Raw genomic sequence first — 27,727 nt, 5'->3', positions numbered from 1 at the left:
TTAAAAAAAAGAATGTTCTCTTTCAAACAACCACACAGCTGACTAGCTATCAATCCGATACTAGAATAAGGGATGTAACAGCTACACCTATAGATTTTATGAACACTTAAAAAAAAAGTGAAACTTTGCAATTGTTTTTTTTTACACCTAGCATGCACAATTTTGATCAGCTATATGGATCTACAGTATTACAGCTTCTAGGGTCACTCCGGAAACAATATAAACACTGACCAGTGAGTAAAGAAAACCCATCTTTGGATATTACAGTAAATAATTAAAAAAAAAAAACAAAAAAACCACACACTGCCAGATTGAATAGCATAATTCAGTTTTCAGCATCATCTTTGGTTTCTTTGTTCTTTTGAACCTCTTCCACTTTCTTGTCCTTCTCGCAAACGCTCAAGCTTGGCCGCCATTTGTGCTTCCCGATTTTCTTTGTTGGCTTCCATCTTATGGGTCAGTTTCTCTTCTGCCATTTTGCTGAAGAGATTATTTTCTTCTATCGCTTTCTGAAGCACTTCTTTTTCATGCTCCCGTTTCTCAGCCAGTTGCTTTAACACTTCAGCTTCATGAGACTTGCGCCTTTCTTCTTCAGCTTCTAATTTCCTCTGAATTTCTTCCAGTGAAACATCGACCTAAGGGCCGCCACGGGAGCGGACTGCTGGGCACAATGGACCACTGGCCTGTCCCAGCAGGCGGCAATTCTTATGTTCTTAACTTCATCCAATGCCCTCTCATTGCAAAGTTTCCTTTCAAATGAAAGAGACTCGACTCATGCACATTTATATTACGTAGATATTTAAACGTCTCTATCATATCTCCCCTCTACCTCTCCCCTCTCCCGTATAAGCATGGATTAATGAGACAAAGCCAATATGGATTTAGTCAAGGAAAATCTTGCCTTACCAATCTACTACATTTCTTTAAAGGGTTAAATAAACATGTGGATAGAGGCGAGCCAGTTGATATTGTGTATCTTGATTTTCAAAAGGCATTTGCTTTTAGCGCAGTGTACAGCGGTAGCTAAGCTTGCAAATAGAATGTTAGGAATTATCAGGAAAGGATTGGAAAACAAAGATGAAAATGTTATAATGCCTTTATAACACTCCTTGGTGCGGCCACACCTCAAATACTGTATGCATTTCTGGTTGTCGCATCTCAAAAAAGATATACCATATATACTTGAATATAGGATGAGATTTTTTGGCCAAAAAATGGGGGTCTCGTCCTATTTTCGGGACATCACCCAGTGACCACCCGACACCCTCCTGGACTTGCTGCAGGCCTGCCATTAGGCGGGACAGGAGGAATCTGTGTCCTGGCCAATACTAACCATTTTTTTACCCCTCCCTGCATACTTTTTCCTTAGTGATCCAGCAGTATATCCCACGCTGAGCCCCTCCTGCCAATCTCGCGGTCAGCCAGGGGTGCACCCGGGCTGGCACACACAGGAGCAAGCTTTTGGAGCTTCCACCTGGCCCTACGCCACTCTCTAAATGGTTGCCGCAAGAACCTTAAGTCCTGCGAGAACTGGCGGCAGCGTTTCAGGGAGTGGGGCAGGGTGAGAGCTCCAAAAGCCCACTCCTGCGTGTGCCAACTCGGGTGTGCTGCTGGCTGCTGACCGTGAGATCGGCAGGAGGTGCTCAGAGCGGGATACACTGCTGGACCACCAGGGGAAAGATATGCAGGGGAAGGGATGGATAAAAAATAGTATCGGCCGGGATAGGAGACTGGAGGGAGAAGTTTTCTCTAGGGGAGCACCATGTTCTCTCGGGAACAGCCTCTGAGTCCCCGGCCTTATTCCCCTCTCAGGCCACAGATGTTGAATGTTGAATTAGTTCAAATGTGATCCAACACCATAAAGTCATTGTACAGAGGATTTGCTGCAAGAGGAGCCATTATCCAAATCTTCAGATAAACAGCTTAACACTTACCTACTCTGAATGAAAAAAAAGCCCATCATTTGTTTTTATCGGAGAATCTGGGAACTTGACAAAGGGCCACTCTGAATCAGCATATCTTCCTACTTTGAAAGGTTTTGTAATTGAGGATAGTATATACATATATTACTGTTATTTTCTTAATTTTGGAGACTGCTGTATTTTGGAGAGAAAAAAAAAACTTGAACCCATCTTATTGGGAGCAAAGTAATTCTGTGACTTAAAGAACTTAAACTTAAAGAGGGGACAGGGTGCAGAGCCTGGCAGGGAGTGAGGGAGGCTGGGTTCATAGCCTGGCAGGGAGGGGGGCTGAGTGCAGAACATGGCAGGGGAGGGCATGAGGGAGGGGACACTGGGTGCAGATCCTGGCAGGGCAGGGCACTTGAATATTAAGCCCCCATCTTATATTCGAGTCAACCATTTTTCCTCCTTTTTGGAGGAAAATGGGGGTCTCGACTTATATTCGAGTATATACGGTAGCAGAATTAGAAAATGTACAGAGAAGGGTGATAAAAATGATCAAAGGGATGAGATGATTTCCCTATGAGGAAAGGCTAAAGTGGCTAGGGCTCTTAAACCTGGAGAAGAAATGGCTCAGGGGAGATATAATAGAGATCTATAAAATACTGAGTGGACTGGAGCAGGTAGATATGAATTGCTGGTCTACTCTTTCCAAAAATACTCGGACAAAGAGACATGCAATCATACTACTAAGTAGTAGATTTAAAACAAACCAGAGAAACGATTTATTCACTCAATGTGTAAGTAAACTCTGGAATTTGTTGCCAGAGAATATGGTAAAAGCAGTTGGCTTAGCAGGGTTTAAAAAGGGCTTGTATAACTTCCTAAAAGAAAAGCTTATAAGTCATTATTAAGATGAACTTGGGGAAATCCACTACTTATTCCTAAGGATAAGCAGTATAAAATCTGTTTTACTCTTTGGGAGGTTGCCAGGGACTAGTGACCTGGGTTGGCCACTGTTGGAAATAGAAAGTAGGGTTGATGGACCTTTGGCCTGTCCCAGTATGGCAACTCATATTTTTATGTTCTTATCAACTAACCTGGGGAGCAGAAGACCTGAGCCAGAAACCAAACCCAGATCCTTGCATGTGCAGACAGAATGGTTCTGAGTGACTGAACCAGGCTCGTTACTCATTGTTCTGCTTCTTTAACTTAATAACAGAAGGAGTGTATTTGTTTTCCTTCACTTGCTTGCTGTAGATCAGTTTTGTAGTACCACTATTGTTTTCAAATGCTGCTCTCAAATGCTTTGTTTGCTCTCTGACACAAAAAAATGGTGACCCTCCATTGTTTCTTTTCAAAGTTAATAAAGGATATGTAGGTTTGGCTTTCAGTAGGTCACATCAACACAAATCTATTGTTTTTAGTTCAATGTAGAGAGTAATAGATATAAAACATTTGTCAAGAGAGCAGAACTTTCAGGGAGGGATTCTAGTAGATTTCTTGGTGCAGCACTGGAATACTAAAATGGAAAGTTTAGTCTGGTGGTTAGGATTAACTTTTATTGCAACTTACACAAAATTGTTCATGGTGTATTTTTTGTCAAAAATACAGAGACATCTGTTAAGTTTAATATACAGTATGGGGCTCCTAATCGAAAGAGAAAAACGTCCAAAAACCGGCCAAGTCGGCACTTGGATGATCATAAACAAAAGACGTCCAAACGCCGATAATCGAAATGGGTTTTGGACATATTTACAAACGACCTAGGCCTTCCCAGTGCCACTGAACAACCAGAGCTAAATGGGGCGTTTCAGGAGGACTTGGACGTTGTGACTTAGGCCATTTAAAGCATGGTCTAAGTCACAAAAAACTATATAAAGTGACCAGATAAGCACTGCAAACACATAGTACAGACCCCCACACACTACCCCAGTGATCACCAACCCACCCCCACCCCTATAAAAATCATAATCACAACTTTAAATATCTGCCTCCAGAACATCAGCACCTGGCAGCCTGCCATAGGAAAGCCTAGTAGAGCTGCACAGAGGTAGCTTAAGTCGTCTTGGGGGTGGGATAGGGACCCATGGAGAGGAGGACCCAGGCCCATAAGCCACTGTAATCATTGCATTCATGGTGAAACATGTGCACTCCCCCCAAAAAACCCAAACCCCTTTGTACTGCCATATAATATTGGGGTTGTAGACAGGTGGGTATACTAAGTTTTGGGGGTGTTTTGGAGGGCTCACCATGACCTATAAGGGAGCTGTAGTGAGATGTTTATGGGGCACCCTTTTTGTGAAGTTCACAGCAGTGCCCTGTAAGTTACCCCACTATTCTGGTGCCATACCCCACTATTCTGGTGCCATGTCTGGGTGTCCAGTCCATCACTTTGCTGACCCCTCCCACATCCAACAGGGCTTATTGTAGGCGTTTTTGACTTGAAGGAGTATTTGGACGAAAATGTGGTATAAAGATGGACGATTTAGCAGCTTGGACAATCAGATGGCTGGACGTATAATTAGACGATTTTCGAAACAAAAAATATTTTGGGCGTATTTTTCGAAAATGTGTCCTAAGCTGTGTCTGACATTGGACGACTTGCAACTTAGGCGAAAACAGACTTAGACGTTTCTTTCGATATATTTATAACCTACAACAAAAAAAAAACAAAACAAAGAAATCTTAGGTCTTTCCTAGTTTGAAAGTTCTGAATAGCTCTTTTTTTATTTATGGAGCTGAAAATTTACATTCAAACAAAACACATGAATGACAGCAATAAAAGCATAACAGGACTCATATCTGTGGAAATAACACACACATCTCTTAGACGACATAGGAACCAGAGTAAAGAAAAATAACCAAATCAAGGAAATATAAACTATCCTGAAAAGTTTGCGGAGATGCATCAGCAGTTGGTTAAGGAACTCGTGGCTTCAAGAAACAACATTTGATGTGATTCTTTTGTTCTCAAGAAAACAATTATCTCTTTTTAACTTCAGCGCGAGCAGCAATGAACATGCTGCCCGTGTCAGCTTCAGCGCTTTCTCTGACGTCACTTCTGGGACGCCACTGCTTTAATATCCCATACTTTTTGTGTATTATATATACTCTTTGAAACTTTCATGTACACTTATCCATGTCATTATGGAGACCACATGCCGACAAGCATGCAGCGAGAAACAAAAATTGGAAGACCCAATATTCCACAGTGAAAACAATCCAAACGATAAAAACAGAAGACTGTGGATGATGATGTTCTAAAAAGGTGATTTATTTATTTCTTTTTCTTAAAAAACACAAATATAATAGTCGTTTAAAGACACTTACATTGTTTTTAGTCTACAATTATTTTTTGAGACCATAGCATCCAACTGGACCCCTGAGGAAGGCGTGTCCACCGAAACACGGACCGTGTAGGATCTGGTAGACTATTATATTTGTATTTATTTGTGTTTTTTGGGAAGAAGAAATAAATAAATAAATAAATCACCTTTTTAGAACATCATCATCCACAGTCTAATGTTTTTATCGTTTGCATCTCACTGCATCAGAGCAAGATCTTAACATAACTGTCATAGGTCATTTTTTTTTCTCTCCTCCTAAAGCAGGAGTAGGGAACTCCGGTCCTCGAGAGCTGTATTCCAGTCGGGTTTTCAGGATTCCCCCAATTAATATGCATTGAAAGCAGTGCATGCAAATAGATCTCATGCAATTTCATTGGGGAAATCCTGAAAACCCGACTGGAATACAAGGACCGGAGTTCCCTACCCCTGTCTTAAAGCATTGCAACATGAAAGTTTCAAAGAGTACAAAATACACAAAATGCATTGGATGCTAGAGTTTTTTGGGGAAAAAATTAGACCTATGAAGAAGCTAGCGGCTGATATTCCACAGATAGAGATTATTCTATGTGAGTTCCGTTTCTGATCATCTTAAAGAAATTACGTTGTTCTCCTAGTTTCTTAGTATTTATCACAGGCTAGAGGTTTGTGAATTTATTTATTTATTTTGTTTTCTATCCCGTCCTTCCCAAAGAGCTCAGAACGGGATATAGGCTAACATACATAATCTACAGTTAACAGATTACACTGTGCAATAGTTACAGTATAAGTTTTTTTTTCCAGTACATGTTTTTATCCAAACTTGACACATATTAGGGATCTAATACCAATATACGTAATGTACAGTTTACAGGTTAAATTTGTCATAGTTACAGTGCAAGATTTGTTCAATACAAGTTTTTATCCTAACGCGACATGTACCGAGGCTCTTGTATCAATATACATTTCTTTGTAACCTATCGGTCGTGGGCAGGGGTGTTAAGTGAAGAGGTATGCTTTTATTGCTTTCGTAAAGTTGAGGAGTCCTTTAAGGGATCTAATCTGTAGGGGCAGTTAATGCCAGTGGCTCGGTATGAAGTTGGAGTAGGAACGTTGTTTGGCGGTTTGCAGTTGAAGGGCAGGGGTTGTTTTGAGGTGTATTTCATCCTGGGAGTGTAGGGACCTGTTAGGCACATATGGAGGAAGCTTGGTCGTCATTTAGCCCGGCGCCATGTCGTGTAAGGATTTTATCACTAGCATCAGGCCCTTGAAGAAACAATGTTTGGCTACGGGCAGCCAGTGAGCCAACGATAAAGCCTGAGAGACAGGGTCGCAGGTACGGAGATTTTTTTATAAGTCTGATTGCCATGTTTTGTACACACTGGAGACATTGTATGTTCTTTGCTGCGAGACCATTGAATAGCATGTTGCTATAGTCCATGCGGGAGAGGACTAAGGCATAGAGTAGCTGAGTGAAGTCAGATTCAGAAAAGTAGATCCTTCCTTTTCAGAGTTGTTGCAGGTAGTAAAATAAGGAAGATACCACCTGAGAGATATGGTTGGAAAGCGAAAGGTTGGTGTCAAGGAGTATTCCTAGGCTATCTGCTCGGTCTTTTGCAGTTATGGTCCCAGTGTAGCGAGGGACAGATGAAGTTGCAGAGTTCTTTGCGGATCCAAAGGAGTTCTGTTCTGGAGGCATTTAGTTGAAATTTGTAGACAGACATCCAGTTTTTAATTTCCGAATGGCAGTTTAGGGGTTTCGTGATCTGTGCATCACGAGTTTTTCCTAGCGATAGGTATAGTTAGAAACATGATGGCAGATAAAGGTCAAATGGCCCATCCAGTCTGCCCATATGCAGTAAGCATTATCTCTTCCTCTGTCTAAGAGATCCCACGTGCCTATCCCAGGCTTTCATGAATTCAGACACAGTCTCTTGTCGCCACCATCTCTTCCGGGAGATTGTTCCACATATCTACCACTCTTTCTGTAAAAAAGTATTTCCTTAGATTACTCATGAATCTATCACCTCTTTACTTCATCCTATGTTTTCTCATTCCAGAGCTTCCTTTCAAATGAAAGAAACTCAACTCGTGCACATTTACATCACATAGGTATTTAAACGTCTCTATTATATCTCCTCTCTCACGCCTTTCTTCCAAAGTAAACACATTGAGATGTTTAAGTCTGTACCCATACACCTTATGATGAAGACCACATAACATTTTAGTAGCCTTCCTCTGAACTGACTCCATCCTTTTTATATCTTTTTGAAGGGCGGCCTCCACAATATTCTAAATGAGGTCTCACAAGAGTCTTATACAGGGGCATCAATACCTCATTTCTCCTACTGGCCATACCTCTTCCTATGCACCTAGCATCCTTCTAGCTTTCACCATCACCTTTTCAACCTGTTTGGTCACTTTAAGATCATCTTATACAATCACACCCAAGTCCTGCTCTTTTATCATGCACATAAGTTCTTCACCCCCTAAACTGCACTCGCTCCTCCACAAAGCCGCATGCAGCGCTCCCCACCCATCACTGACCCTAAAGTCTTCCCTCTGACATCAGAGCTGATGTCAGAAGGAAGGCTTTAGGGTCATCCATGTGCACTGTGACTGCTGCCCGTGGCCCTATGAAGAAGCAAGTGCAGGAAGAGGGAGGCCCACCTGGTTGGCTCTAGTACACACCTGTGGGAGGGAGACATGAACTTGGACTACAGAAGCAAGGGAGGTAGCGAGCGTGTTGGGACAAAGAAGGGAGAGAGGAGGCAAGAGCTTGGGACGAGGTAGGGAGGGAGCACATTGGGACATGGGAGGGGCACAAACTTGAGGCAAAGGCTGGCTGGAAGGAGGGAGGGGGCATGAACTTGGGACATAGGATGGAAGGAGGGAGGGAAAGATGCTGAGGTGGGGGAGGGAAAAGAATGAGAATTGGGCATTGGGAGGGAGAGGAATGAGGTAGAGATGCATGGGGAAGAGAAAGATGAGAGGGAGAAATGTTAGATATGTTGATGGAGAGGGAACTATGGGACATATTGAAAAGGATTCAAAAAGGGAATGTTGGACATGGTAGTGAAGGGAATGGAGGGAGAGATGTAGCATGGTGCTGGAGAGGGGTGATAGGAGGAGAAATGTTTTGCATAGGGCTGGTGGGCAGGGGTGAAAGATGCTGCACATTGTCCAGAGGATGAGAGAGGGACAAATATTGGATGTGACAGAAGAGGGTGTGGGAGAGGTGCACCCTGAATCCCTCTCTCTATCTCTCTTTCTTTCCCTACTCTCTATGCATCAAGGGAGGAAATGAGAGAAAGAGAGATGGTGAGAGAGAGAGAAAGAGATGTTGCACATAGGGATGAAGGAGAAAGGAAAAAATATTGTGCAGGAGCGAGGAGGGGAAAAAGAGAGAAAATGATCCAGGATAGAAGGGAGTGAGTTTGCTGTACAAAGGGAGGGAGGGAAGAGAGAAGTGCTGGACCATAGCATGAGGAACCAATGGACAGCAACCATTTGAAGAAGAATTAGCAGAAGACAGGAAAGCAGGGAAAAGAGAAACTGGAACCAACTTGATGAAAAATTAAATCTCCAGGCAATAAAGGTAAAAAAAGAGATTTATTGGCTGAAATATGTTAGCAGATGTCTTTGTATTGTGTTCAACAGAAAAAGAAATGCATTTCTGTTTTTATTTCTCCAGTGTTGAAGTATTTGCTGACCTTTGCTGTGGCTGGTGGGGATCCCAAAGCACTGCCATCTTAGGATCTCCTCCAAAGGCGGCCAGAACTACCCTCCACCAAGAATAGCAGTCGCTGGCAGCATCCCTGAGCTACTGAGGTGCTGGCATCTGTGACTCGGGGTTGCTACTGCTGCCTGACAAGCTTGGCAAAAGGGACCCCTGTCCACCTTCAGAGGAAGTCCTCAGCTGACATAGCTTGAGGGTCCTCATCAAGCTGGAGTATTTATATATTATATTTACATTAGAGGCTCTGCCAGAGACCCATTTACAAAGTATGTATTCTTCCCATTTAATATTTCCAAATTTATAAAGTGTCTTTTCTTATTTATGAATGGGTCTCTACCAGAGCCTTTAATTCCGTAGCATAATTAAATGAAATAACTACTTCAGAAGTTTATGGGGATGGGCAGGGACGGATTCAATTCCAGCGGGGATGGATATGATTTCCAGCGGGGACAGATTTGATTTCTGTCCCCGTGCAACTTTCTAATTCGGAACACAGACGTATAATTGGCATTCCTCCATGGATCTTACCCCTTTACTCTTCTTGAGAACCAGCAGGCGCTGTGAGCCTGGTCACATGGAAGGAGTACAAAAGCATTTCAATATATATAGCCTAAGTTGTTCCCTTTTGTTCCACAAGAGCAAAGTGGTGAGAGCAGTCTGGTAGTGTTTTTGTCAAAAGCAGCATATGAAAAGAGATAAAAGACTCGTGAAAGAAATGCGTTTGGCTGGTGAGTCACGGTTCATTTATCGCCATCAACACCTAATCTTTCCTTCCTCAGACTGCCAGTCTGTACGTTAACAATTAAAAACTTTTAAGAAGGTCTTGAAAACCTGAAAAGGGGGAGGAGGTTGGACTCCATTACATACATGTGGTTTAATGAGGGCTTTGCCTCTGCACAGGTGCTTGTTCTAAGAAAAGGTTTCCTCTCGGCTGTCTTTATTGGGAGTTGCAAATCAGTTACCGAAGAGCCTAGCAAACAAAACCGGAGTCCAGCGTACAGGAGTTTCAGCAGCGCGGATGCAAGATCAAGTTACACGCTCCGATGTTTGTTCATACAGCCTGAGAGTATTAGTTTCAGACGGGCCGCCTTGGTAACTCCCAAAATCAAACGTTAAACCTGATTTCAAATAATAATAAAAAATTACCAGGGCGACACGCTTGTTGTTCCCACTTACACAATAATGAAGTAATACAATCGTTCGTTTAGAGCCTGTTTATTGAAACGACTGCTTTGTTAATTAGTTGCACTACCAACACACCTGGCATGTTTACAACCAGTCCAAACAATAGGAGTCCAATTTCTTTTTTTTTTCTTTTTTTTAACTCTTTATTAATTTTTCATTCAAAAACAATGCATTAAAATATACATTTGCATATCATTCATTTCAAAATTGCATTTACATCAGTCATAGAAATATTTCAAAAACTTTCCCCCCTCCCTCCCACCCCAATACAAGAACAAAAACCAAATGTATTATTTCAGATATATAGGGCTCCTTTTACTAAGGTGCGCTAGCGTTTTTAGCACACACACGAAATTACCACGCGGTACGCTTCTAGAATAACACCAGCTCAATGCCTGCATTAAGGTCTAGCGGGCACGGCAATATAGCACACGCTATTCCGCGCGTTAAGCCCCTGACGCACCTTAGGGCTCCTTTTATCAAGGCGCGCTAAGGGGTTAGCGCGTCTGACATTTCATCAAGCGCTAACCCCCGCAGCAGCCTAAATTCCTAACGCCTCGTCAATGGAGGCGTTAGGTACTAGCGCGGCAGGCGGTTTAACGCGCGGTATTCCGCGCATTAAACCGCTACCGTGCCTTTGTAAAAGGACCCCTTAGTAAAAGGAGCCCATAGTGAAAATCATATTGAACTTATTGATCAATGAAAACATCCACCCTGGATGTGTAAATCAACTAAGAAATCAGGAGAATAAACCAGCTCATCATCATTAACAAAATTTGTCAATGGACTCCATGTTAATTTAAATAACATTATTACATAACATTTCTGAATTCATTTTCTCATATTTGTAGCATAAACATAAAGAGTCCCACCAATAAATCCTCTGCACTCAGAATCTCTATGGGCTCCTTTTACAAAGGTGTGTTAGGGCAATAACGCGCAGAATAGCGCACGCTAGCCGCTACCGCCTCCTTTTAAGCAGGTGGTAATTTTTCAGCTAATCTTGTGCGTGCGCTAAAAACGCTAGCGCACCAATAAAGCACTTATTCCTTACAGTACATCGCGTTCCCTTCGGCCTACTAACCAAAAACTCTTAGTGGTTCCCTCCCTGAAAATTATTGGAACTCGACGACAAGATATGTTCTCGGTGATGGCTCCACAACTTTGGAACACTTTACCTCAGCAATTGAGAGAGGAAAATAATTTGAGTCATTTTAAAAGTAATTTAAAAAGTTTTCTTTTTAAAGACACTTTTAATCTATAAATTATGTTCAAAAATTTTACATTACCCTCCAGGTTTTCACCTTCCCCCTCCTAATGTTTTTTTTCCATTTATGGTTCTCTTCTGTACCTTAAAAATATTGAATTGTAGTTCTGCCCTTTTTTTACTAGTGTCTTGGTTGGTCTGTATGTCTGTTGGTCTTAACTATTGTTTTAAAATTTTTAAACATTATGTTAAAATAAATGTTATTTTTTTTTCTATGTTGTAACTTGCTTAGTAAAAATTAAATTAAGCGACTCATCAAATCAAAATAAAACTTGAAACTTAGTGAAAGGAGCCCTATATTTTTTATAGTATAGGATATATGTCAATAAACATTATTATATTTTAAATTTCTATGCACAACCTTGTGTTTTTAACCATATGAAGTATTTAGTGCCATTCCAACTGCATGCGAGCTGGCGCTAGTTCTTACAGGGGACCATCATAACCCTTCCAAGTCCCCTTACCCCCACATAAATAATGAGCATAACGTTTAGCCAGGTCAATGTGTTGTTAACATAGGGTGCAAAGCAAAAAGAAACCGAGTACTGCAGCGAAAATGCAACGCAAAAAAACCCAAAACAAAACAACACTGCAGAAACATGTACAAGGTGCTGGAATTTATTCAGTTAAAAGTCATTAAAAAAACATGTACGTTATATTAGCATCAATAAAGCCTCCTTAAGCTGCGATAGCGTTTTTTGCGCGCACTGAACCCGCGCTACACGGCTAGAACTAACGCCAGTTCAGTGTTGGCGTTAGCGTCTAGCACGTGGGGCAATTTAACGCGCGCTAAAACCGTTATCGCAGCTTAGTAAAAGGAGCCATAAAAGTTTTGGTTTTTTTTTTGCGTTAACACAGATTTGTCCACCTGCTGAGCCGCTGAAAAATTATACCAGGTCTAAGAATTTCTGCTGGGGGGGGGAGGGAGCCTGTAGTACCTGCAACTAAGCAGATAAGTTAACTGCCCTGGTCAAATGTTTTGCTCACTGTTTATGTGAGGGGAAGGGGACTTGGAAGTGTCATGATGGCCCCCAGTAACAACTAGCAGCGGCTCACATGCAGTTGGAATGGTACTAAACACTTCATATGGTTAAAAACACAAGGTTGTGCATAAGCACATAAGCATTGCCTCTGCCGAGTTAGACCATAGGTCGGTTCATAGACATAATCGCAGAAGACAAAGGCGCACGCCGAAGAAAATTACTGTTTTTAGGGGCTCCGATGGGGGTTTTTGTTGGGGAGCCCCCCCCCCCCCCACTTTACTTAATACAGATCGCGACGGCGTTGTGGGGGGTTTGGGGGGTTGTAACCCCCCACATTTTACTGGAAACTTAACTTTTTCCCGAAAAACAGGGAAAAAGTGAAGTTTTCAGTAAAATGAGGGGGGTTACAACCCCCCCCAACCCCCCACAATGCGGCGCGATCTGTATTAAGTAAAGTGGGGGGTTCCCCCCCACGCCCCCCCCCGTCGGAGCCCCTAAAAACAGTAATTTTCTTTGGCGCGCGCCTCCGCGCTGCACTCAATTGTCTGCGCGCGCCTTTGTCTCGGCGCGCTTTTGACCTGACACCCCATAGGTCTATCATGCCCAGCAGTCCGCTCCCGCGGCGGCCCCCCAGGTCAATGACCTGCAGTGATCCATTACTCTACTACTCTTTTACTCTACAGCCTTTTGTACTGTATAGTAACCCTCTAATTTTACTCCTGGATCCCCTTTTTCTTCAGGAACTCGTCCAATCCATTTTTGAACCCCAAAGTCGTACTCTGCTCTACCACCTCCTCTGGAAGCGCATTCCAGGTGTCCACCACCCTCTGGGTGAAGAAGAACTTCCTAGCATTTGTTCTGAACCTATCTCCCTTCAATTTTTTTGAGTGCCCTCTAGTTTTTGATGCCCCCGCCAGTCTGAAGAATCTATCCCTCTCCACCTCCACCTTCACTACACCCTTCATGATCTTATAAGTTTCTATCATATCCCCTCTAAGTCTCCGCTTTTCCAGGGAAAAGAGCCCCAGCTTCTCGAGTCTCTCAGCATATGAGAGGTTTTCCATGCCCTTTATCATTTTTGTTGCTCTTCTCTGGACCCTCTCGAGTATCGCCATATCCTTCTATAAAAAAGTATAGAGATGTTTACAATCAGACCACAGTTTCTAAGAAAAAGCACAGCAGCAGGCAGTGGACCTGTCAGTTGTGTAATTTTTGTCTTGATGGTAAGATAGTTTGAGGAACGGGTGTGCATTGTTATTTAAGGGTGGAATATCACAGGCAATCCCAGCAAAAACTTATGGAGAAATGGTGGGGTGGGGGGGCGGAGATCCTGGTGTCGCTTTTGGCAGGTAGCAGAGGTGATCCTGTCCCTTTAAAATAGTTGAGCTTATTCTTTTGAGTGGTAGACGACTGTATACATTACTTCAGGTTAATTACTGCTGTGATGAGTAGTAGCAGGTAGAAGCTTATCCTGCTTTTTACACATGGCGGCAGGTGATGGCGGTTCTTCTTTGTTGTTGTTGCTACATGCAGCTGCTTTTGTGAGCTTTGCAGGGCAGCCTAGCTGGCTTCTTACTGTGCAGCTTAAATAGGAACATAACTTACTAAACTTAGAGAGGAACACTCCTATAAACTGATGGGGGGGGGGTATTTAGTGATAACCCCCTCCCCATTATACCGAGAAGATAAAGTAGTGCGGTTGCTTTATTTATCCACTTGGAAATATAGAAATAAAAGTTGTAAGTGGAAGTAACTGGAAGTCAATGCTCTCAGTTCAGGGCCTAATGCTTTGGAATGCTCTTCCTTTATCTTTACGCCAAACTAACATGCTTCTACATTTTAGAAAAGGGGTGAAGACTTTGCTGTATGAGCGTTTGTTTGTTTTTTTGCTTCATGCTCTGAGAATGTCTGAATTTTTATATTCATATTTTGCTTGTATATATTGCTTTCATATATTGACCTGTGTTTGTTTTTAGTGTATTTTGTATGTTATTTTGTTCCAAGCCTAGATTTGTGGATAGGGAAAAATGCTTGAGTACCTGAATAAATTCATGTAAACCATTCTGAGCACCCTTGGGAGAACAGTATAGAAAACTGAAGAAGTAAATAGTAAATAGCGTTTTTAGCGCGCTGCAATGCCACGAGCGCTAACCTCGCGCTACGTGCCAAGAACTAATGCCAGCTCAATGCTGGCGTTAGCATCTAGTGTGCACGCTAAAACCGCTAGCGCAGCTTAGTAAAAGGAGCCCTTAATACATTTGTGATTAGCTTAGCAGGATTTAAAAAAGATTTGGATAATTTCCTAAAGCAAAAGTCCATAAGCCATTATTAAGATGGACTTGGGGAAATCCACTGCTTATTCCTAGGATAAGTAGCATAAAATCTGTTTCACTCCTTGGAATCTTGCTAGGTACTTGTGACCTGGGCTGGCCACTGTTGGAAATAGGATTCTGTGCTTGATACAACCTTCAGTTTGTACCAGTATGGCAACTCTTATTTTCTTATGTTCTCTGCTGAAGAAATACCTATTTGGTTAGAATTGAAGTGTATCAGTAAAACAAAAAAGTGTTTCAGAACACATTTAGCGTGTGGTCTCAGATTTTCAAGAAGAAGAGTGTGTGAACTGTATCAGAGAATAGCTAAGCTCTGAAACGCGTTGCCAGAGATTGTGGTAAGAGCAGATAGCGTAGCTGGTTTTAAGAAAGGTTTGGACAATTTCCAGGAGGAAATGTCTGTTATAGTCTGTTATAGAGAAAGACATGGGGGAAGCCACTGCTTGTCCTGGATTGGTAGCATGGAATATTGCTACTCCTTGGGTTTTGGCCAGGTACTAGGGACCTGGATTGACCACCATGAGAATGGGCTACTGGGCTTGATGGACCATTGGTCTGACCCAGTAAGGTAATTCTTATGTTCCTTTTTTGGCCTCCTGGAGAAGTTTCTAGTCCTGACTCACATCCCAGAAAACAAATATTATTTGTCTGATATTCAATGCTAGTCAACTGGCCAGTTAAATAGAGCTTAGTGGATAGTCGGTATCCTGGAATCTCAATTTTTACTGGAGAACTGATTGCAGCTCCAGCCCAGCCCTAAGAGTACCAAGAGGAGCCATTCAAGTTTCTCTAAGTTGGTCTCATGTGGTGATTCAGAAGTGGACTATTGTGGGGCTGGTACCCAAGGGGCTTGGATTCTTAGAAGTGTGGCCCTCTGGCTCCTATGGATTCTTAGAAGCTTGACCCTATGGTTACTCCACTGAATCTTAGGTCTGGCTTTGCTTCCTGTTCAAGCCTTGTGCTTCACTGAAGGCTGTTGTCTTCAGTAAGACTCCCAGTTAGAAGATGGGGTCTATTATGGGTAGTCTGGGCTCTTGGCCAAGATGTGCATGCTCTATATTGTGTACTTGGTTGCAGCTGAAGAATGACACGGGGACAAATCTGTCTCCGTCCCTTCAGGAACTCAGTTTCCCCACCCCGTCCCCACACGTTTTGTCGCTGTCCCTGCCCTATTCCTGTAAGCTCTGCCTTAACCGAACAAGCCTTGAACACTGATGATTTTAAAGTGTTTGAGGCTTGTACAGATGAGGCAGAGTTTGCAGGAATAGGGCAGAGACAGTAAAAGAACTCTATGGGACGGGAAAATTAGTTCCCGCGAGGACGGGGAAAAATTTGATCCTGTGTCATTCAGCTAATGATTGAGGAGCAATTTTGTTGATTGTATAGCTGTGGTCATGTTTCCATACATCAAATTCAGAGCAGGGTACTATTGGCACATGCGGATTCTTCTTGGGGTTCATAGACAACCCCGCGAAAGACAAAGGCGCGCGCCGAAGAAAATTACAGTTTTTAGGGGCTCCGACCAGGGGTTTTGTTGGGGAGCCCCCCCAGCTTACTTAATAGAGATCGCGCCGGCGTTGTGGGGGGTTTGGGGGGTTGTAACCCTCCACATTTTACAGTAAACTTAACTTTTTCCCTAAAAACAGGGAAAAAGTGAAGTTTTCAGTAAAATGTGGGGGGTTACAACCCCCCCACAACGCCCCCACAACGCGGCGAGATCTCTATTAAGTAAAGTGGGGGGTTCCCCCCACGCCCCCCCGTTGGAGCCCTAAAAACAGTAATTTTCTGTGGCGCGCACCTCCGCACTGCGCTCAATTGTCTGCGCGCGCCTTTGTCCTGGCACGCTTTTGACCTGACACCCTTCTTGGGCTTGGGAATATTTTTAACCTTCTGAGGAAGTGTTCTAGGTTTTGGAGGGCTCAATCCAGAGGTCCTCGGAGTTTAGAGTTCTCTTCCTTACGGTCATGGGCTTGCGTCTTTATGCCTATTTCAGTAAGGTTGTGCCTCTCTTTAGGTCAATGTATCACAAACTGTGCTGCAGCAGATTTCAGGTGTGCCCTGATATGGTGAGAGGCACGTCCTGTAGTCAGTCAGCTTGCACCTGTGCCTCTCCTCCTCACCTCTACTTCTGCATCACCCCCACCCCCACCAGCAGTAATAGAAGGCTCAGGGCCGTGGCTGGAGGTCATCCGTGCATGGGCGAACATCGGCACGATGAACTTCATTTCAGGGTACCCTCCAGCCACAGCCCCGAGCTTAGTGTGCCGCAGCTTAAAAAGTTATCAACACGCTGCTCTAGGTTATGCACATGGGTTCTGTTTCAAGTTATTCATCAGTAACTAGACAGCTTCAAAAGTTGCCCTCATGGTTTCAAAAAAGTATGTGCCAGTTCTATGGGCTGTTTCAGTTCACTTGAGGAGTTCTGTAGTCCTGGCGCTGTCTCTTTGGTAATGTTAGCATTGTACGCTGTTAAGTGTTGAGCGTTAGGAAGTTATTTTTCTATGAGTGGGAGGAAAGTGCCTGGCGCATGTGCACAAGAGCTGTGTCATAGGGAACGGCTGTGGCTTCCGGTCTCCCATTTGTGAACTGCATAAAAAGCAATGGTCTCGGTTGCAGAAGAAAGCAAAATAGGGAAGGGAAGGGAGGAATGGGCTGGGTCCAGCAAACTTCAGAGCTCTCTCTAATGCACAAAGCTCCTGATTAGTTATGCCTTATTCAGTACCTTCCCCCACTTCACAGCACCTGGGTCCTGGGCCAGGCAGACTCGGGGACCAGGAATTCAGCCTGCGCAAGCATGGGGGATGGGAGTTCAGGTGCGGGGTGCAGCTCCATTGAAACCTTCTGTTAAACACCCTAACGCCAGTTCTGAACTGGCATTAGGCTTTCAGTGATAAGGGCAGGGTTCATGTGTTCGTTGTTTCTGAGCATTGGGAGGGAATAACTAGGCACCTCATTTGCATCTGTTTGACCTACATGCTATTTACCCTAATTTTCAGCACCCATACTGCTCCCTCTGCTGGTGCCCTCTGAGCATTGTGCGAAGCCTAACTCTAGACTGGCACTGCCCAGATCGCTCTATAGTGATCCCAGCGCATGCGCAGACCATCATGCGCTGGACCTCCGAGCTCGGCAGAGTTTTTTCCCTTTTTTAACTACATTTTGGAGCCCGTGGTTTTAACTTGCCTTAAGCCCACGGGTTAAAACCATGGGCTTGAACTGCGGGGAAGGGTGGGAGAGTTGGGGAAGGCAGGCAGGCGTGTTCAGGTTCAGGGCAGGTAGGCAGGTGCGTTCGGGGCAGGAAGGCAGGCATGCTGAGTGACAGGGGCAGATACTACTCTCGTACTCCTTTTCCTTGTGATGTGGGTGTGTGCCTCTGTCTCTCTTTCGGACTGGATTTCTTCCAAGCACTGCTTCTCTTCCTTCCGGTCCTGGTGGCTGACTTTCAGGCAGGCGCATTCGGGGCTGCAGGAGATTGGAGCTGACAGGGCAGAGAGCAGGGCGGCAGAAGGCAGGGCAGTTGGAAAGGGCTTGAGCGACTGGTCCTCAGCAGTCGCTTGGGAGTGATCGGCCAGCCCAGTTGGTGTTGCAGGGTTTTGTTTTGTGAATCGGGTCCCTGCCTACTTTGCATGCCGTTGCCCTCATTTGCATGCGCGGATCGGAGGATGGTCGGCAGAGAGGTAAGTGAATCGGGCCGGAGGGAAATTTGGTCGCTAAGGGTCGCAAACCGATTGGTACACGATCGGGTTTTCTTAGTGAATCTAGCCCTTAGTAGATACTACAAGCAATGTGCCACTGTCCTGTCTCTAGCAGGGATCCTGTTCAAACTACTCTATGGTGCAAAACTAATTCTGGATAAACAGGAAACTGATTTTAATGACAGCACCCAGTGTGGGTTTCATGAATTTGTTGGCATCCTAGTTAAAACCCATTGTATTAGGTAAAAGGATACCAGAATTTTTTAAAAAAAGAGGCTAGTCTCTCTTATATAAATACCCTTAAGACTGAAAGAATCTGCCGTATTTACACCTGATAACGCTTCTGTGATCAAACAGTTGTGGTTTTGTGTTCAAACAGTTCCTTTTGTTTGTGAACATGTTATTGGGTGTGGTACTGAAAAGAGGGATTTAAAGACAGAATCGATTTTTAGAGGGCAGGGGAAGGGGGAGCTTGTCTTTCAAAGCCAGGGTTGTTGCAGAGCATGTAGGGACAGCGATTAATGTTCACCCGTAATGCTTTGATGATGGAGGGTAGTGTTACAAGCTGAGGCAATGAGAATTAGATGTGCGGCAGGTGAGAGGAACCTCACCCCTTTCTGTCAACAAAGAGAGCAAATATGTAATTAGTGCTTCCTCTGAGGTGATTAGTTGTTTTCGGGGGAAGGGGGTGGTGAGGTTGAAAGAAATTAAGCGGCTGCATGCTCTTTTGATGTGGAAAGGCCAGTGTAATCGGGGGTTTGAGTTTACAGGTTTTAAATTAGTTGCTTACAAAAGAGCAGATTTGAATTAAATTTGAAGAACACCTGCTTAAATTTAGGGTATTGTGTCCTGAGAGACGCTGCCCATCTGATCCCAGAACTAGTATTCTCATTTCACTAGTCAACCAGAAGGATCTAGGCCTAGATGCACTAAGAAGATTAGTAAGACCATGGCCCGATCCGGGCAGGTCCTACGAATTCTGCAAAGTTAAATTTGCAGAAGGGGGCGATAAGAGGAACACCCCCATCTGCCTGCCCGGATCGCTGGTGTGCGATCCCCGCACATGCACAGACCATTTGATTTCCCATCTGATTTCCTTTCCATTTGGGAGGGGGTTTGGGGGGTCGGACTCCCCGTCGGCGATTCTCCCCCACCCCAACAAGTCGGTCACCGGACTGCATGGATACGCCGCTTCGTGCTCTCCATGCTCTTGCGAGCCTCGGCTTGCTTTGCCTTTTTTAAATTGAGCCCGTGGTTTTAACCCGCTTAAAGCCCGTGGGTTAAAACCACGGGCTCACAGTGCAGGGCAGAACAGGGTGACATTCGGGAGACACAGGGCAGAGCAGGACGGTATTCGGTCACTTTTTAATGAAAAATAATACATTTTCACCCTTTAATTTTGCAGCCACAGGCGAGAGACTCTCTCCACCCCCCCCCCCACCCCCACCACCACCAGACTAGAGCAGGGTGGCATTCGGGGTGAGAAGGCAGGAGACACGGGGCAGAGCAGGGTGGTATTTGGGGCGAGCAGGCAGAAGAGATTGCAGAGCAGGGCATAGAGCAGGGTCGGAAAGACATTTTCGACTAGTCCCCAGCAGTCGCTTCTTCTGTTGATCGGCCAGCCCAGTCGGATGTGAAATTTTGTGTTGTGAATCGCGTCCCTGCCTAGTTTGCATGCGTTTCTCTTCATTTGCATGAACGGATTGGAGGATGGTCAGCAGAGAGGAGATTTGGTCGCTAAGGGGTCGCAAACCTGAATCTAGCCCCATGTGTGTCTGCTCCGATCCAATTTTTTGGCCGATTCCAAAAGAGCTATTGATGCACTAAAATGTTTGCATGCAAGTGATTCACGCGGAGGTTCGTTGTAATCCCTGACTCTCCCGTCCGATTGATGGCTGTGAGTGCGATTGTTACACATGCGCAGAGCTGGCAGGGGAAAGCCTCCTGCTACTCAGCTGTTTGGAGCAGGAAACCATTTTTTTTCTTATTTATTTTTTAACAGGTACAGATGCTCTGCTTATTACACACAAGCACAATAACTGCCCTATTAAAAAAAAAAAGAAGAAAAAAAGCCCCCCCCCCTCCCTGCTGATGATGGCCCTCCCCAACGAACCAGCACCGACACCCGTTTAGTGTGCCAGAGGTTTAAAAAAAAAAAAGTTTGAGAGACACTTTACTAGGCTAAGCTGATTCTGAGATCCAAGAGGCAGCAATCTGCCCAATGCCTGCATTTCCTGGAACAGGTTCTTTTTTCCTTGCAAGTGGATGAAATGATGGTGTTCAGAATTGTTTGATTTCAGATTGCTTTCATAAAGTTTGGTTACATGTAATCCTTTTCAAACTGGTAGTTATTAGTATATGCCCTTATGATGTGGCAGAATGAGGAGGAGAAAAGTTAAGCCATTAACCACTGGAATGATATTCTGGTTTTCTTCACTTATACTCGTAGTTGAGAATGTTAACTTCTTTTGCAGTTCTTTAGCCATGTGAGCTGTGGGGAGGAATTTAAGAGGGAACTTTAGTAGAACAGTATAGAGAGGGTAATTCTATAATTGGGCGCTTGCAGTTATGCATGCCTTGCCGCATGTAATTGGCACACTCTTAAATGCATCACGCATAGGTGCCTTAAGGGTCTTTTTCTATGTTTCCTCTAAGCTGATCACGTGAGCAATTGTTCATAAGAACATAAGAATAGCCTTACTGGATCAGACCAATGGTCCATCAAGCCTAGTAGCCTGTTCTCACAGTGGCCAGTCCAGGTCCATAGTACCTGGCCCAAACCCAATGAGTAGCGACATTCCATGCTACCGTTCCAGGGCAAGCAGTGACTTCCTCCATGTCCCTCTCAATAACAGACTATTCACCTCAGACTTTTCCTCCAGGAAATTGTCCAAACCTTTCTTAAAACCAGCTACACTATCTGATCTTACTACAACTTCTGGCAACGCGTTCCAGAGCTTAACTGTTCTCTGAGTGGAAAAAAATTTCCTCCTATTGGTTTTAAAAGTATTTCCCTGTAACTTCATCGGGTGTCCCCTAGTCTTTGTAATTTTTGACGGAGTGAAAAATCGATCCACTTGTACCCATTTTACTCCACTCAGGATTTTGTAGACTTCAATCATATCTCCCCTCAGCCTTACATTCTAGGAGTGCCACTCACAAATTCGACATGGTCGTTCACATAAATACTTGCAAATCTGGAAAATTGTTGGTTTTTAGAACTTGTCGCTCACATGAGAAAAAATTTGCAACGCATTTGGCCAATACTTAGAGGGAGAATTGGTCCTTTTTCTCAGCTGCAGAAAGCACTAATGCATGTTTAGAGCAACTTAAAAGGGCTTACTGTGGGGGGGTCGCTCAGGTGAGCAAGTTTAAAATGTGCATACACTAAGCACACACTAAAAAATATTTTTATTATTTTGGCCAAGGGGACAGGTCATGGGGGGGAGGGGTTGAGGAGAGTGGGCATTTCAGCACTAATCTGCATTTTGGCATTGCTTTGCACTAAGTAGCCCATGAGCTAAAATAGGTGGCAGTTAAGAGCTTATGCTAAATTTTGATAATGACTGTGCGGTAGTGGCAACACGTTTAGAATACACCTGATTAACCCTTCCTTTTACAAAAGCACAGAAGAGGTTTTTAGCGCCGGCCGGTGCGATGAATGCTCTGCTCTGCTCTTGACGGTCATTGAGTTCCTTAGAACGTCGGAGCAGCGCAGAGCATTCAGCACATCAAACGGCACTAAAAACCTCTTTTGCACTTATGTAAAAGGGGGGTTAATTTATTTACTCCCAAATTGTGTATATGGCGCATTAAGTTGCATGTGCAAATCGGTATGCACAGCCAATTTGTACACACAACTTATTAGGTCTAATCGGTGCCAATAATTGGCAGTTAATCCCTCATAATTGGCACGAATTAAAAATTACACACACAAATTGGAAAGCACGCTTCTATAAAAAGTATGTGCCTATTGCAGTGCCTGAATTTTTTAAAGGAGTATGGCCAGGGCTGGATCGTGGGCATTCCTAAAAGTTTTGCACATTGTTATAGAATACGCCTAATCCGCATACAACTTAGGCCTAGGCATTTAAGTCTGGTTTTAGCTGGCCTAAATGGATGCTCGTAAAAGTTGTGACGTGCACAGGTACTTAGCACAATTCAATAAAAGGTACTCATACCTTGTAGAATTGCACCGTTTTTGTCAGTGCTGCTTTTGTTGGTGCTATATAAACGTAGAATCAGGCCCACAAAGTTTATTTTCAAGGGGTCGTACATGGGCGAGACATAGGGCCCCCTCTTACATGTGTGATTTACAGGTAAAAAGCTGCTCTGAGCCCCCCCCCAACCTATTAATGCCCCTCCCAATAGTAGGGCTGCTAGACATCCGGTTTTCCCCAGACATGCCATCCTTTTCGAGGACATGTCCGGGGCTCCAGACAACTTTTCAAAACCCAGCACTTTGAAAAACTTCCTTGAAATCATGTCGAGCAGGAGAGTGGGGGGGGGGGGGGGGGGGGGGCTAGGGTGGGATTAGGGGCGGGACTGGGGTGTAACATGGAGGGGATGAGTGGAGCTGGGCGGGCCTGGGGCCAAGTCTAAGGGTCCAGATTTTACTAAAATAAAATCTGGTAACCCTACCCAAAAGTCAAAGAAGCCCTATCTGAGACCAATCCCTCTCTCCCCCCATACATACCCACACAACCTTCCTGACAGAAAAGCCAGTGCCCACTCCCATCAGCCTCCAATCCTAAACCGTTATCCTCTTAACAATCCAGCCAGACCACCCCACATTCTAGTCCCTGCAGCCTTCCTGACAGGATCTTCCCTGGACTAGCCTTCCCCCCCCCCTCCTTTTCACCCTTCTTTGTTGTACCCTCTTTCTATCCTGCCAACTTTGCTATGCAAAATGATCTCCATGCCCCTCCCCCATTGACAGTTACATCTGGCAGTTCTGAATTATGCGGTATATCAAGCCCTGTGTATAAATAAATAAATTGAAATAAATTCAAGATTTAATTTCTTCACTTCTGTCATTTTTTTTCTTTTATTATTTATTAGAGCTTTTGTTAATTATGGAAATGTACCATAGAAATAAAAACCCACTGTCACTCAAAGCTATCGAAAAGAAATACGCTTTTGTGTCTTTCATTAGAATAAAGGACTTTATTCCGAGCTGATGTGTCGAAACAAGAGATAACAAGCCATTTCTAGGTAAATCGTTTTTATTGTACTCACTTCATGCATCTATAACTCTCTCACCTTTCGTACCCCTCTGTTAGATAATAAAAGAGACTTTAACAAACACCCTGATGCTGGAAGGAAACCCAGGTAAATATATCCCTTTTGCTTCATAACTATTGATGGTGTAATGAAGCCCCACATTTCACTACTGTAATTCAGCATCTTCCTGCTAAGAGTATTTTGCTCTGATTTAATGTAGGGTCATAACTCTTAAAAGTAAGTCACATCTGTATTCAGTTAGTCCAATAGAAAAGGTTATCACCTGCAACTCATTTGTCCCTTATTTCTACAGGTTATAAAACCATTATTGTTCAATTGCACCTTAATGGAGATGTTTTGCCTTGTTATTAGTCCTCTAATGGACTTGGGAGCAGTGATGTAGGAAGGGGTTGTCTAAAGAGATGTTTTTCTTGAGCTCAGCAGGGAGCCAGCAGTTAGATAGTCTTCCAGGAACTCTGTGCTCCCCTGTATCAGCAAGGCAGCCCGTGCAAGCTGCATAGATTTCAGCAAAGCCTTTGAAACGGTTCCTCATAGGAGGCTCTTGAACAAACTTGACGGGCTGAAGTTAGGACCCAAAGTGGTGAACTGGATTTGAAACTGGTTGACAGACAGATGCCTGAAGGTGGTGGTTAATGGAATTCACTCAGAGAAAAGCAAGGTGAGTAGTGGAGTCCCTCAAGATTTGGTGCTGGGGCCGATCCATTTCAATATCTTTGTGAACGACTTTGCCGAAGGTTTAGAAGGAAAGGTTTGCCTTTTTGCAGATGATACCAAGAGTTGTAACAGAGTAGACCCATGGAGGGTGTGGAAAACATGAAAAAAAGATCTGCAAAAGTTGGAGGAATGGTCTAATCTAATCTAATCTTCTATTTGTAAGTCGCTCATACCTATACAGAAATCAGAAGGAGCCTTATGTGCTGGGAAATAAGAGGCTGATATGCACGGATGGAGAGAGGGACCTTGGGGTGATAGGGCTAGATTCACAAAGCAAATCGATCATACCGATCAGTTTGTGACCCCTTTGCGACCCGATTTCCCTCCAAACCGATTCACTAACTTCTCCTGTGATCCGCGCATGCAAATGAGGAGAATGGCATGCAAAGTAGTCAGGGACGCGATTCACCAATTTTTGAAACCGACTGGGCTGGCCGATCAACACAAGCGACTGCTGGGGACCAGTCGCAAACGTCCTTTCCCACTGTCCTCGTCCTGAAATCCCAGGTCTCTGCTCTACTCTGCTCTCTGCCCCTTCCATTGCAAAATACCAGCAGACAGCGCTAAAGCACAGTGGTCTTCAGCTTGGGCAGATGTCTTTAAAATGGAAGCATATTTCTAAAATTGACTAAACTGAGGGAGGGGAAAAAAGTATTTTCTGGCTCAAAAGTTCAGTGCAGTGTCTTTAAAGCTGTCTTAAGAAGTAGCCGGATTTTTCAGATCTGGCCCAGTATGCTTGCTGAAAATATATCATGCTTTGGCATGTTAATAATCAGAAGGGGTCCTTGGTGGTCACTACAGCAGCAGGGTAATGGGAGCACATTCTGGTCCAAAGCAGCGCCAGTGGAAGCAAGATCTGAGACCACTCCGATAATTCAGATGCTGCCCCGACTCTCCTCTCTTTCCCACTCCTCCCCCTGCCACGCACATGCCTTCACTTCCCCCCCCCCCCCAACTGTACTTCTATCTCTTCGCCGGCACGAGCAGCAACGCCAACCTGCTACTCGCCCCAGCGTCGGCTCTCTCTCTGGCATCACTTCCGGGTCCAGTGCCCAGGAAGTGACATCAGAGGGAGAGCCAACACCAATGCAGACAGTGAGTTGGTGATGCCCATGCCAGGCAAATGAAAAGAGATATGGAGTAGGGAAGGGGTGTGCGCGCCTGTGACAGGGAGGGCAGAGAAGGTGCAGATGGAGGGGGGGGGGGCGGAGAAGAGGGCAGAGGAGGGATTTCACTGCCCGGGCACCTCTCATCCTCACTACACCAATGGCTATATAGCCTTAGCACCCTGAGGTTGTGGGTTGAAACTCACGCTGCTCCTTGTGACCCTGGACAAGTCACTTAATCCCCCCATTGCCCCAGGTACATTAGATAGATTGTCAGCTCACTGAGACAGACAGGGAAAAATGCTTGAGTATCTAAATAAATTCATGTAAACTGTTCTGAGCTCCCCTGGGAGAACAGTATAGAAAATTTAATAAATAAATTTTCTCACCTGCATATGACAGGAGTTAACTGTCATTCTGCCTTCTCCACCCCTTTACCACCTTTCCCCTCGTTCAGTTAAATTTCACATTAACAGTTTAACACAGGAATTGATGCACATTAAGGAAGGAATTCTGCTGAAACTTAGGCACTGATAAAAAAAAATCCATTGATAAACTCTATTCTAACATAGTTTAGTATGGATCCCATGCCTAACATTTGGGTGCTAGACTTATATCTTCTAAAACCTGCTGTAATTGCTGGTGCCCAAGTTAGGCATGGTTTGGTAGTATTTTATAATTCTGCTTGCAAAAATTCCGCACACAATGTTTTAGAATGCCCCCAAAATACCCACGGCCAGGCCCCTTTTCAGATATGCATCATGGACATTAGACATTGTGCCTTCTAGAATAGCATGCATCCAGATGTGCACGCAAATTTTAATAAGCATCAAGTAACATCACTAATTAGTTGTTAGCACCCAATTATTGATATTTCAGAACTCATTAATCAATTTCTTTCCATGCGCATCTCAGAAACGCGCCTAAAGTTGAACACACAACTTTTATGCATCATATATGCAATTCAGGGGAATCTGTATTTACTGCAACACAACAGGAACCCCCCCTCCCCCCCCACACAAGATGATATCACACCGAAAAACAGTGGAGATGACCAATTAGAAATGATGCACTTTATTATTTCAAAGACTCAACATGTATGTGTTATGGCCAACTAGGCCTGTTTCAGGAGTCTACATAAACACACAGTATGTAAAAACAAAAAAAACAAACAACATAGTAATCAATACATACACATTATCCAAAAATATAATATAAAACTAAAAAAATGTTGGGAAATCAGAGTATAGAAACCTATATAAAATAACTACATATAGAAATAAACCATAGGACAAGCAAATAAAACAACACCAAAGATCTAATAAATTACAACTATAAAAAAATAAATCAATTATAGCTCTACTGCTCTCAGTATAGATTTCTGTTTTATGAGGACAGTTTGCACTTTGCTCCCGCTCCATTTTAGGATGGGCTAGAGCAGTGATTCCCAACCCTGTCCTGGAGGATCACCAGGCCAATCGGGTTTTCAGGATATCCCTAGTGAATATGCATGGAGCAGATTTGCATGCCTGTCACTTCCATTATATGCAAATCTCTCTCATGCATATTCATTAGGGCTAGACTGAAAACCCGATTGGTCTGGTGATCCTCCAGGACAGGGTTGGGAACCACTAGGATAGAGCTCTCTTAGAATTGCTTCCATCTAAAACAACGAGATCATTTCCTAAATACTTTTTATTATATTTATACCATTGAGGCAATAATATCATAAAACCCAGAAATGTTATCCATCCCCTACTATCCAGCTTCCTAGCTGGTGGAATAACCTCAGACTTAGAACGTATCCACCATAAGGTGTTAATATCCAACTGTTTTGGACATTCTCATTTGTAATCACCAGCTTCCAACCACAAGCCACCCTTATTATCTATTTTTTACCCTTTTTAAAATATATTTCCTTTGGTTTTTCTTTTTAAATTTCTTTCAATTAATTATATTATATCTACTTCAATTCTTCTCATCATTCTTAAAATACATATATTAAATATTCTAAGACTTATAGAGGGGCATAATCGAAAGGAACATCTAAGTCCGTTTTCGTCTAAGCCGCAAGTCATCCAAAGTAAAAAAAAACAGCTTACGACACATTTTCAAAAAATACGTCCAAAATTTTTTTTGTTTCGAAAATCGTCTAATTATACGTCCTGCCGATCTGATCATCCAAGCCATTAAATCGTCCATCTTTATACCACATTTTCGTCCAACTTTTTGTC

General features: G+C 43.7%; 2 protein-coding genes across 7 annotated transcripts in view; one reads left to right on the top strand and one right to left on the bottom strand.

Annotated features, from left to right (window-relative positions):
* Positions 1–27,727, top strand: part of FGFRL1 (fibroblast growth factor receptor like 1) — a 490,351-nt gene that overhangs the window by 398,250 nt on the left and 64,374 nt on the right. The gene's annotated exons all lie outside the window — the stretch shown is intronic.
* Positions 326–25,909, bottom strand: LOC117358190 (stathmin-like). Its single transcript, XM_033939849.1, is given in 3 exon segments — positions 326–392; positions 394–635; positions 25,883–25,909. Coding segments are annotated over 3 exon segments (336 nt in total).

Source organism: Geotrypetes seraphini, chromosome 1 (genome assembly GCF_902459505.1).
Source record: "Geotrypetes seraphini chromosome 1, aGeoSer1.1, whole genome shotgun sequence".
Lineage (NCBI taxonomy): Eukaryota > Metazoa > Chordata > Amphibia > Gymnophiona > Dermophiidae > Geotrypetes > Geotrypetes seraphini.
This window is presented reverse-complemented; position numbering and strand designations above follow the sequence as displayed.